This window comes from Salvia splendens, chromosome 1 (genome assembly GCF_004379255.2).
Source record: "Salvia splendens isolate huo1 chromosome 1, SspV2, whole genome shotgun sequence".
Classification (NCBI taxonomy): Eukaryota; Viridiplantae; Streptophyta; class Magnoliopsida; order Lamiales; family Lamiaceae; genus Salvia; species Salvia splendens.
In genome coordinates this window covers 11,015,444-11,028,694 of record NC_056032.1, presented here as the reverse complement: position 1 = coordinate 11,028,694, position 13,251 = coordinate 11,015,444, and the positions used below count along the sequence as shown (strand labels likewise).

The 13,251-nt window shown below is 37.6% G+C and overlaps 1 protein-coding gene and 1 pseudogene across 1 annotated transcript; one reads left to right on the top strand and one right to left on the bottom strand.

Moving 5' to 3' along the window:
- Window positions 1–4,193: 4,193 nt before the first annotated feature.
- Window positions 4,194–6,215, top strand: LOC121742051 (annotated as a pseudogene).
- Window positions 6,216–6,356: 141 nt separating this feature from the next.
- LOC121742060 lies at window positions 6,357–8,580 on the bottom strand. Its single transcript, XM_042135090.1, has 6 exons — window positions 8,241–8,580; window positions 7,698–7,776; window positions 7,320–7,495; window positions 7,155–7,230; window positions 7,003–7,065; window positions 6,357–6,639 (listed from the first exon to the last, which is right to left on the bottom strand). The coding sequence occupies exons 1-5, from the start codon at window positions 8,358–8,360 to the stop codon at window positions 7,049–7,051; spliced, it is 468 nt and encodes a 155-aa protein (XP_041991024.1). The 5' UTR covers window positions 8,361–8,580; the 3' UTR covers window positions 6,357–6,639; window positions 7,003–7,048.
- Window positions 8,581–13,251: the final 4,671 nt, after the last annotated feature.

Genomic DNA, 13,251 nt, shown 5'->3' with positions numbered 1-13,251 from the left:
GGTTTAAGTGTTGGTTTAACTATGGGATCAAGTATGGTTGTTTTTGACAAGCAGTATTTTTGTTCTATTAATTCAGTGTATACTTTTGTGTATGCTTTTGGTTTAGAACCTTCTTCTGTGCTCAGTAATTGATTGAGTACTGCATATAGTCTAACTATGTACCCAAAATGTTATTTCATAGGAAGTTTTGTCCATCGGGTGGTATTCAACAAAAGCTGGGTACTTACGGTGGTATTTCGCGAAAAAGAGTAATTGATTGAGTACTGCATATAGTGTAACTATGTACCCAAAATGTTATTTCATAGGAAGTTTTGTCCATCGGGTGGTATTCAACAAATCTGGGTACTTACGGTGGTATTTCGCGAAAAAGCAGGGTACATAAGTTGTTATTATAATTTAAATTTCAAGTGGGAACCTACTTCAATCGTGTACACTGATCTCTTATCAAAAATCCCCTTATAAGTTCGGTGATGCACAAGTGGTACCATTACCTTAGGAAAAAAATTACAACACATAAAACCAATATTAAGATCTTCATTTTTTGACACATTTTGGTGATTTTAACAACTTCTACACTAACACGTTGACACTCCTCAGTCTTCATGCTCAAAGTTAACTTCAACTCTTCACATTCCTCACTATTCTTGCGCAATTTTTCTTCAAGATCACACACCTCATTATTCTTGCATCGGAGTTGTTCTTCAAACCTGTCTCGTTCGAGCTTGATTCTTTGAAAGTACGTGTCCTGGCTTGGCGATAGACCCGAATCAAACCAATGAAAGAATCTGCAATCGTCTTCCTTCCATATTGGACAACGATAGTAACGTCGCCCAGGATTAGCAGCCGACCTTGATATCACGAGCTCAGCCTCAAGATCATGCTGACAGTACACAGTCTGAGGACGCGGCCAATCCCAATTGAAACTTGAGCCGAAAGATTGTGAACTAGAGGCAGACATTGCAGTAAGGACCTGATTTGAAAATGTTAACAAACAATGTTGTCACACCTCAGTAACCAACAATGTTTGACAAACGAATGCCCAAAAATTGGAATGACACACACACTAAGACACAACCAACGTCAGCCGCATGAATTCGCAAAAAACACCATACCTTTTACCGGTCACAAGGCAATACATTACCTAAATTGCGATGTGAAACTCAGCGATAGGGAAAAAATACCCCAATATAAAAAAACCAAAATCAGCCGCATGAACTCACTAAAAACACCCTACCTTTTACCGGTCGGTCACAACCCAATAAATTACCTAAATTGCGATGTGAAACTCAGCGATAGGGAAAAAAACCACAATTGAACAAAACCGAAATCAGCCGCCAATTGAACAAAAAACCCCCAAATGTGAACTAAAAACATCCTACATTTTAACCGGTCACAGAACAGTGGAATAACTCACCTAAAAATTGCGATGTCAAACTCAGCGATATGGATGCCTGAAGGAAAGAGTGCAAGAATGAGTGAATGAGTGCAGGAGTGAAAATGTTGAATTAAGAATCATACTATTTGTGCATTACCGATGTATAGGTCGAATGGGTGGGAATGAAATGATTGTGAACAGTGGTAGTACATAGGGTAGCTCTGCAACGCCAGATTAGGTCTGCGGTGCATGTCCCCCTATTATGTGGAAGTTTACTGAAAAGCCCCTGAAGGCATTTGGGCAAAATGGTCCAAAAATTGGCTACAAAAACACGATTTGTGATTACCTTCAAGGTTAGGGTTATGTGGAGATATTTTTTTTGTTAGGGGCCTGCAACGAAACTTTTGGAAACGTTAGGGATATTTGATGTAGTTCACTCTTTGATTTAAAAGAGAAACAGAGAGATAGAGTAGACGACGGAGGGAGAAAGAGAAAAGATTTGGGGATTTCAAATCCCATTTCCTTTTTGAGGTTCACGTGGGAGAGAAAGAAAGAGGATGTCATGGAATGAGCCAATGGAAGTAAAGGAGCTATTCTGGATAGACTAATCAAACAAATTATTGGGCTGATTAAAGATGCTTCACCAGACGAGGTTTTTCATATACGCATTTCGGGAATAGTACGAAAAGAGGAGTTAAGGCTTTAAATTAATCGAGGTGGGCTTTCTTTTAAATAAGGGCAATGCCCTAAGTATATTTTTATGTGAAAATAATATGAATATTTGTCATGCCATGTTTTGTTTTATCTATAGAACCTATCTGATGTGGCTTTTGCCATCTATGGATAATCGAATTCGGGTCTAACTATGGAGTGAGTCCCTACTCAGGCTAGTGTACACAGAGGGGATCGTGAGCCGTCTTTTGGGTCGGCCGGTCCAGTGACTAGGAATGTGACTTGGAATGTGACAACATTCCTTGTCATCAATGGATCAGATATGGTAGACATCTATGGGAAAATGACTGCGCAGTCACGAGTTTTACGATGGAAATCATTTTAGCGTCTTGGGCGATTTCTAAAGTTAAAACCTCAAGGTCACTCAATGGTGGCACGATAAATACTTTTTATAAAATGTTTTCGGCATGAGTCCACTGAGTGCATCAAATACTCAGCCCTGCATTTCTTTTAAAAAAATTTGTAGGCTGAGCGTGACGGGTGCGGTGGGTGTTGAGCAAGACCGTTGAAGAAATCTAAGTGTTTAGAATGTGTCATGTCTTCACACGTGGCATATTCCTTCTCTCAAATGCTTCCGCTGAGTAGTTGTCCTTCTTTTGAGTTCTTGTATCGCTAAGATAATATTCATTTTTGAGTTGTTGATTGTTGAGATACTCTGATTTTATTCGAGCTATTCCCATTTGTTTCGAGCTATGGTCGATTTGTGTTGTTTTCCCCTTTCTTCCCTGCTTCTTTAATCATCCCTTAGTCGCGATCAACCGTGTTTTCTATCCTTAGAAAATGCGGGCGTGACACCAACGGGTTTCGGGCTAACCCTATAGGGTTTCGGGTCAATCGGGTGCGGGTCAATCAGATTGTGATTTTTTTTCGAGTTATAAAAGTTCAACCCTAACCCTAAAATCTCGGGTTTCGGGCTAGCCCAACAGGTTAATCGGGTTGCTACCAATAAAATTAACATGCGATCAATACAATAAATAATGGTGAAAATTTGTTTTATTTATAAAATGTAAAACATTTAATTATAATAAATTTGATAATTTGAGATATATGCTTAAACTCAAACATAAACATAAACATGAACAAATATTAATATTTGAGATTTGTGCAAAATGAAGTATAAACATATTTCAAGAAAATTTAAAGCATGTTTTAAAATTATATATATTTTTAAGTGAATTTGAAGTATCTAATTTATTTATCTATTATTATATTAATAAAATTTTAATATATAATTTGTATATTTAATATAAAATTGAAAGTTATTTTTGTAGTTGTATATATTTTATAAAAATAATCAATGAAGTGACGAATTATGAGTCAAATAAATAGGACAATAGAAATTTTATCGGGTTTTCGGGTCTGGCCCTAACCGCATGCGGGTTAATCAGGTGCGAGTTAATCGGGTTGTAATTTTATCAGACTATAAATTTTCAACTATAACCGTATAAATTTGGCGGGCTATTCCGGCCAGTCGACAAGTTACGGGCTTCACTGATATCCCTAATTATAGTCTATCCCTTAATTAACATTAGGGGTTATAATGTAAAATTAAAGTACAATTAAAATAGGTAAGTTCCTCATTTTTTGCAATTGATAGAGAATGACAAATATACCCCAATTTTGAATATATAATCTTTGTTAATTTATCACTACTCTCAAAATATATCCATTAACATGTGGTATTATCCTGCACATATTTATTTCTTGAGACATTTAATAACATGTAAATATTGAAATAAAACTAAATTCCTTTAAATGATCCTTTACAATGTTTGATCAAATGAAGAGTTTTCATAGCTTGGCATTATTAATTTCCTTTAGTTCAAATGTCGGTAACGGTAAATTTGAAATATAAGAGAAACATAGAGGTAGTAGTAATTAATTATACTAATATTAGTTGAAAATAATAAAACACGCGACTAACTACCGTTGACTGATAAAGAGTAGTGAAATCTAGTGATTAGTTTTTGTGATTAGTTTTACTTATCGCAGGGAGAGAGAGAGTGCGCATTAAAAAAAACTGATGGGGTCTTTTTCGATACCTGTATTAGCTCAGATGCTTTGTGCTGACTCCATCTCTGAAAAATTAATCAACATATGCAGCTTCATTATTAAAATTCAACATGTAGGAATCAGATCACATAAATATTAAATATATCAATTATCATCCAAGTGTGCATAAAATTGCATCTCTAAGCAAGCCAAGAACATGTGGTAGAGTAGATCACATCAAGATTGCACAAAGTTTCAACCCAATTTTCTGGTCAGCTGCAACTTCAACAAAATCACAACCATAAATGGCCAAGGACCAACCCTCGTACCTGAGTTTGCGCCGCAGTTGCTATCTGCTTCTCTTGCTGTCGTTCTTCTCCTCGTTCCTGTTCATCTGTTGGTCTTACTTCTCCAACCGCTGCTATGCCGATGTCCCGATTGCAGTCGAGGCAGATAAGAGAGAGTTGAACCTTCTTTCTGCATGGAATTCGCTTCACTTTCCTTCAGAGCCACCTTCAAGATTGCTCAAGCTAGCTGTTTTCGTCAAGAAATGGCCTGACAAGCACCACGCTGGAGGGCTGGAGCGCCATGCCATGACTCTGCATCAGGATCTTGCCAGACGGGGACACGAGCTCCACGTGTTCACATCTTCCTCGACTAATGTAACCTCGATAGATAATTTACATTTCCACCTCTCACAGCCAACAGCTGCTGGTTATCTAGACCAAGCTACAATCTGGAAGCAGTTTCAGGCTGAGGATTCTACTGGGAGACCTTTCGATGTGGTTCACACAGAGAGTGTTGGCCTGATGCATTTTAGGGCGAGAAACCTTAACAACATAGCTGTTAGTTGGCATGGAATTGCATATGAATCTATACATTCTGACATCATTCAGGAACTGCTGCGGGCTCCTCAACACAAGCAGTAGTCCATTTTGGCAGAAAGGGTAACCAAGGTTGTGGAAGAAATACAATTCTTCCCACGTTATGCTCACCATGTTGCCACTAGTGATCATGTGGGAGATGTCCTGAAACGGATCTATATGTTACCTGAGGAGCGCGTTCACATTATTTTGAACGGTGTTGATGAGGGTATTTTCAAGCCAGAGGCTAATAGTGGTGAAGATCTCAAGTTGGCATTTGGGATTCAAGAATCTACACCACTAATACTTGGAATTGCAGGAAGGTTGGTGAAAAGACAAAGGACATCCCCTGATATTCGAAGCATTAAAACAAATTTTCAACGAGAGTTCAAAATTCAAGGAAGATGTCGTAGTTCTAGTGGCTGGAGATGGTCCCTGGGGTGCGAGATACAAAGAGCTTGGATCCAACTTGCGTATTTTAGGCCCGTTGGACCAAGCTCAACTAGCAAGAGTCTACAATGTTATTGACATTTTCGTAAATCCAACACTACGTGCTCAAGGTTCGGATCATACCTTGTTGGAAGCCATGCTTGTTGGGAAACCGTTGATGGCCACAAAACTTGCCAGCATCACAGGTTCTGTGGTCTTTAGCCAAGAAATAGGATACACATTTTCACCCACAGTAGACATGCTGAAGAAAGCTCTTTACGACGTTTGGAAGGATGGAAGAGTTACTCTCCAGAAGAAAGGTCAGTTAGCCAGGGAAAGGGCCTTGAAATTGTTTACTGCCATCAAAATGGCTGCAGCTTACGAGAGATTATTTTTGTGTATTGCTGAGAACACAAAGGTTAGAAATGGTTACTGCACTTACACAAATAACTAGAAGATGAGTTGGTGACAGAAGATCAACCTTGCTCTTGAGGTACACTACAAACCCTGACATGCGTCTTGGTTTGGTAGTGGAGACACCCATTGGAGTTTACAAAGAGATAAGTTCACTGCAATATGATACCATGTCAGAGGTTAGTTCTAACAGTGCAAGTACATATTTTTTTTATTTGAACTGCTAAAAAGGTATTAGAAAGTATTAACAGACCTGAACGTAACAGGAGTTGTAGAACATATGGTAACACCAGATGTGTGATGTCTCCAATCCATTAGGCCAGTTCCCTGCTTCTTATTTCATCCGTTTCATAGGAATAAAATTGTCGATCAGAGTACAAATGAACATTTCTAAGTGTATTTTCTCCCCATTTCTTGAATTGGTAAGAACAATGGTTAGTGCAGCATGTATGACTTATTATCATCTATTGATTTCAATTACGGTAGCAAAACTATACAGCCTGTATTTAACAATAATCCAAGAAAGAATACAAAATGGGGCATCATCAGACTTTATCAGTACTATCCATAAAACTCCAGAAAATCAATCATCAATTATTACAAGTATGTGTCCTATTACTAAGGCTCACAAATGATCTGAAAAGTTCTCGCCAGTTATGGCTAAACAATGATTTTAAAAGAACCATATCAGTCTAACAATATGTTTCGACACACAAATCCAGGAAGGTAAACATAACGGGAGAACTCATGATAAAAACTCCAAGTTCTGCCACAGAAGGCTGCAAGTTACAACCCGAAGCTACATCAATCAAACTGTTCCAAGCTGCATGATTCCTGCATTGAATGTGTAAACATATATAAAGAAGAAAACTACTGAGTAGTGAATAAAAGGACAGAGAATCATCATAAAGAAAAGACAAAAATATACATTCGGTTCATCACTGAAAAAATACACATTCGGTTCATCATTTGATAATCCACATAAAAACCATGTTCAAAACTTATTATATGCTGTCGTTGTGGTTTTGATCTTTCTACTTTGCAAAAGCACAAAAGCCAATATTAAATTGCAGCAACAGGCACATCAAGCCAGTCAAAAATGACAGGGAACATTTGACCTAAATATTTCTCAATTTATATTAATATAATAAAAGTTAAACATCAATATCAGTTTATGAAAACCCCATCTCATCATACCTAACAACAGACAGGGATTCACATGCGATGGATCTTCAAGACTAAGTCAATAATAGAGCGATCCTGGACAAGAAAGGGTGTCAGATCTTTTATTTATGAGGTTTCATTCGACGGGGAATTATGAATAGAGCATAGCATTCCAACAATTATACCTTGCCACCAGTTTCCCCTCGAAGCACCAGTTGAATTATTTCCACTGGGATCATTTACTCCACCATCTTTCTTGTACTGATACATTAAAAAGCACAACTCTGTTATACTCCATAAGTTTGTATAATAAAAAACTATTGGTGTTTAGACATAAAAGTCTTACGTACATCAGTATTTGGTCCGGAGGTAAGAGGACCTGGAGAATTAACATACATATCCTCTTTCGCTCCATAGTAAAGAGATGAACTCAGAGGGGATGGTCCGGATCTTTCCTGAAAGATAGAGTTCATCTCTTTGCTAGAAATGCAATTGCTCTCATCTTCCTTGCCCTTAATCACATCACCTGCAATTGACAGAAAATTGATGTGGATTTTGTTCAGATGTGTGAAAGGCATGCAATCCATGTTCAAGATTGAGTATGTGTTGTTGATTGCAGCTAGGGAACTACAATTTTCATATTCAAAGTATTATAGTACAATATTGTGAAAACGTTACCACATCATCTATCATTCATATACGTTCTGCAGTGCAGTCTATGTACTTACCGCGGACTTCGGTATACCCAAGCTGTAGCTTGTGCTCGTTTGCATTGGATTCAGAAGTGGAGTGGTTCCTTTCTGCAACCTATTTGAACTTACATAATCTATTAAAAGGAACACAAAGCATAGACCAGATTTCACAGAGGGCACAAGAAACATAATGGATACTGTATACTACTTCTCATGATAGTAAGACGAAACAAAGGAAACAAAATATATCAAAATCTCATTTTAACATTCAACTATCTCCTAATGAAGAAACAAAACAAACAGAAACATAAGCAAACAACCTCTAAAAATTAGCTTCCAAAACATTCAACCCAATCCATCTTAGGTTTGATGAGACAAGCATCATATCATATTCAATCGCGATTAACATTTCACTTCAATGGAAAATCTCATCGAAACGACGTATGTACCTTTACTTATTTATCAGACCAACCCTATAAAATTAAGACTGAACATCACATATCCTACCGCGATCAAGTAATATCTGCTAAAAATATATAAAAAACCCAAAAATGAACATGCAGCACAACGAAATCATACCGCGGATGGTGCTGCGAAAATAGACGAGAAAATCCCATTGGCGGCAGAATTTGGATATGAATCCGTGGAGCCGAAGAGATCGTTGGTGAATGAGGAGGAGGCTTGATTGTTCTTCTCCATTAATGATTGAGTGTGAAAGAGGTTACACAAAACTGCAGTCGTCAAAAAAGATCCGAATTTTCTTTTCACAGAATAATTGGCGGCAGAACACGACGACGCCACTCCGCGCAATCAACCCACTTTTTGTATCCTACCTCTCTGTGCATAAAAAATAATCTTAATAATAAACTATATGCATTTTAATACTATAAATTTGATAAAATAAAATAGACAGAACTACTTTTTATAGACAAATATAGTTCTATTCATTAAATTTTTCATTTTTATCATCATACTTATTTGAAAATTTTGATTTCAGCATAAAACTAGTGTTCAGATCAGGGGCGGATTTACATGGGACAAAAGAGGGGCAATTGCCCCACCTCATGTTTTCCATCTCGTGTATTTATATGCCTATTTTAAATTAATTTCTTTTATTCTTCTACTAAATGCCCCTCCTCAAGATTTTAAAATTCCCTCTTACGTAAATTTGCCCCCTTTCCTACAAATTTCTAGCTCCGCCCCTGGTTCAGATATTGAGAACTGCTATTCAGTTGAGTAATCAACATTTCACTCTTTATATAAATGCATTGCAAGTTTAATTATTGGGAATGGGAAGCGAAGGAAAAGAAAATTCCCCATCAACTAGAGATGTTTGCCGTCCAATACACTTAACTTCATACCAAATCTAATCCTGAATAATGTAACCAATACAAATATGGTTTTGTCTAACCTTTATTAAAAGAACTCTTCACTTTCAAAAAATATAGGTGTTGGTAGATAGTGTCGAACTACATTTTTTTAGAAAGGAACCCAATTGCTTTCTTTGATTATCACTCTAGTATAACTTTCGTGCAAACTAGTGAAAGCATTCACAATACCAAAAATTAAGCCCCAATCCCATTTTTCACTTGACACTTCAACTTTTCTCATTTCTACCCCAACATCTACAATGTAGCTTTTCTCAAATTAAGCCTCATTTAAACAATTTAATTTTTATTGAAAACCATATTAATTGAAATTGAAAAATAAATATCTATGGAAAATGTAATAATTTAATTATCAAAAAACTATAAAATTTTAAGAAAATATTAAATTAAATGCAAAAAAGTAAGTAAGTACTACCAAAATTGATAAATTAGTGAATAAGTTTGGGTGTAAATAACTAGGGCTGTGGAAAAATACCGAAATGCCAAAATACCGGCCTTATCGTACCGAAAAATACCGAAAATACCGAATTTTCGGTATACCGTGATTTTCGGTACGGTATGATACCTTACTGAAATATTTCGGTAAGGTAAATGTATGAATTTTTATATACCGCGACATGCCGAAATTCGGTATATACCGTAATTTAAGGTATAAACCGTAAAATATGAATACAATAATATATAAAGTATTTATATATTTTTAAATTATAAAATTTATTGTGAAATATAATATAATATGAATAAAATATACTAGTATTTAATACCCCGTATATTATTTAAATTACTATAAAATATAAATAGAATTCTAAAAACTCAAATATTCAATTTTCATTGATATTGAAAGTAGTATGGTATACCGAACTTTGGTACGGCATACTGAAAATGAGGTACGATATCGGTATGAAAATTCTCTATACTGAAAATAAGGTATACTGAAGTTCGGTATACCGAAAATTTTGATAAGATAAAGGTATGATTTTTTCGCATACCGAATTTACGGTAAGGTATACGGTATGGTGGTTTCGGTAAGGTATATCGCACCTACCCACCCCTATAAATAACTGATAGAAAAAGGGTATTTATAGATGGAATTAGGGTATTTAAAATAAAAAAATAAAATAAGAAAGAGGTTGTGACGACTGCAATGCTGGCGCGAGGACCGGGCGGCCGATGATTCAGCCACGAGGCCCGAAGGGGGGGCAGGTCGTGAGGTTTCATGGAGATGCAATGCAGCCCCGTAGGACAGTCGCCCCAAACATGGCTACATTTGCAGTAATTATATACAATATTAATGTCATTAATTATGGTGATTAAATAGTAATCAATGTGATTAGGCATTACACAAACAAAACCCTTTTGTAAGTGTTGTGATGATTGTGATCGAATGAACTTGAATTGAGTAATCAAGATGAATCGAAAAAGAAATTTTATTGAATTGGGAGAGAAACGTGCACAGCTATAGTTGAAGAAGAAGAAAACATTAATGATGCAGTTAACTAACTAATAGCCTTTTAAAGTAAGTAATCCAACGGCTAGTTAGATCCTACGGTTGTGACTTAATCTCATTTCATGAAGTAAATCCGACGGTCCCTGAAGCTCGAAGCTTGAGTGAGCTTCATCGACTTCTCTTCTTCTTCCAGCATTTGCAGAGCTTGATCACTTAATGTAGTTGAGTTATCACAGTCACAAATCTCCACCTTGATGACCCAACTTACTAATGATCCATCTTACACAACCCCACCAGCTTCATGCACAACTCCAGTTTGTCTTTTTGCAATGGTTTGGTTAGCATGTCAGCTGGATTTTCAGAAGTATCCACTTTGAATATCTTCACCTCTCCTTCCTCAATCTTCTCCCGTATGAAATGTAGATGCACATCAATGTGCTTACTTCTCTCGTGATATACTTGATGCTTTGATAGGCTGATTGCACTTGCATTATCACATCCAATCTCCACAGTTTCTTGTGTAATTCCAAAATCCTGTAATATGCCTCTGAGCCAAAAACTTTCCTTAACAGCAGCGGCTAGAGCCATAAACTCAGCCTCTGTCGTTGATAGTGCAACCACCCCTTGAAGACTACTCTTCCAACTCACAACCGACCCATATAAGGTAAAGATGTACCCTGACTGTGATCTCCGAGTATCCACATTACCTGCATAATCAGAATCTGCCCATCCCATTAATGCATTCCCTGAGCATTCTCTTGCACCATCAAATAAAATTCCAACATTGCTGGCATCCTTCAAATACCGCATCAACCATTTCAGAGCCAGCCAATGTTCCTTCCCATGATTCGACATATATCTAGAAGTAGCTGATACAGCCTGAGCAATATCAGGCCTTGTGCTAATCATAGCATACATAGCACTCCCAATAACATTCGCATATGGTATTTTTTGCATCTCAAGCACCTCTGCATCAGTTTTAGGTCTCTGCTCCACTGAAAGCTTATATTGCTGACTCATTGGGGTTGACACTCCCTTCACATTCTCTAAACCAAACCTCTTCAGCAACCTCAGAATGTAATCAGCCTGAGTCAACCAAATTTTTCTTCCAGCTTTATCTCTGATAATGGACATACCCAGAATTCTCTTTGCTGAGCCTAAGTCTTTCATCTCAAAAGCTACCTTGAGATCATCTTTCACCTTTTGAACCTCCTTTTGACAGGCCCCAGCTAGTAACATATCATCAACATAAAGTAATAGATATGCCACTACAGCTCCACCTTCAATCTTAATATATACACACTCATCAAACTTGGAGCTTATAAATCCAGATTTTACCATATGCTCATCAAATTTCTTGTGCCATTGTCTAGAGGCCTGCTTTAGTCCATATATACTTTTCTTTAGGAGGCAGACCTTCCCTTCATCCTCGGGCTTCACAAAACCCTCAGGTTGTTGCATGTATATGGTCTCCCTGAGATCTCCATGCAAAAAGGCAGTCTTTACATCTAACTGCTCTAATTCCCAACCTCTCTTAGCAACAATAGCCAGCAAGATTCGTATAGAAGCATGTTTCACTACTGGGCTGAACACTTCATCAAAATCCACACCATGTTCTTGTGTGAAACCTCTAGCAACAAGTCGTGCTTTAAACCTTATTCCTTCGGTTGGAGAAGCTTCAATTTTCTTCTTAAAAATCCACTTACAACTAACCACTCTCCTTCCATCCGGTTTATCCACCAACACCCAAGTACCATTTTTCAACAAAGATTCAATTTCCTCAATCATTGCTTGCATCCACCTTTCCCATTCCTTGCCTTGCATAGCCTCATTATAGGAATTTGGCTCTGAGTATTCAACTTCTTCTGCCACTATCAATGCAAAGAAAAGATATTCAGCATCTGAGTACCTTGTTGATGGTTTGACAGCTCTTCTGGACCTATCCTTAGCAAGTCCCCAATTTCTCAGATTTTCTGTTTCTGATCCATGTGTATTTTCTGGTTCTGATACATGTGTAATTTCTGGTTCTGATACATGTGTAATCTGCTCACTCAATTCTGGAACATCAGTAACACCATTTCTTGCTTCAGACTCCACCTCAATTCCTGGACTAGGCTCCACCTCAATCTCAGAGATGGATACATTCTTACTGGAATCACCTCCAGCAGTCCTTGCAGAATTCTTGAATGGTAAGTCTTGTTCCCAGAAAGTTACATCTCGGCTCACTATGATCTTTGAACCATTTGGCTCCACACACCACAACCTGTAGCCTTTGACTCCAGGTTGATACCCTAGCATTACACATTTCAGAGCCCGAGGCTCCAACTTACCCTGCTTCACATGAGCAAATGCCTTACAACCGAATGTCCTCAGGTCTGAGTATCCTCCATATCTACCATACCACCTGAAATCTGGTGTATCACCATCAATAGAGGATGAGGGACATTTATTCATCAGTTTCACTGCAGTGGATGCAGCCTCTGCCCAGAATCTTTTCCCCATACCCGCAGCAAGAAGCATGCACCTAACCCTTTCCAAAATGGTCCTGTTGGCTCTCTCTGCCACCCCATTTTGCTGGGGGTTCATGGGCACGGTTCTGTGCCTTTTAATCCCTCTATGTTTACAAAAATCATCAAATTCCTTGGATAGATATTCAAGGCCATTATCAGTCCTCAAATACTTCAAACACACTCCCTTCTCAGCCTCCACCTCAGCACACCAATATTTAAACTTCGAGAAAGCCTCAGATTTCTCT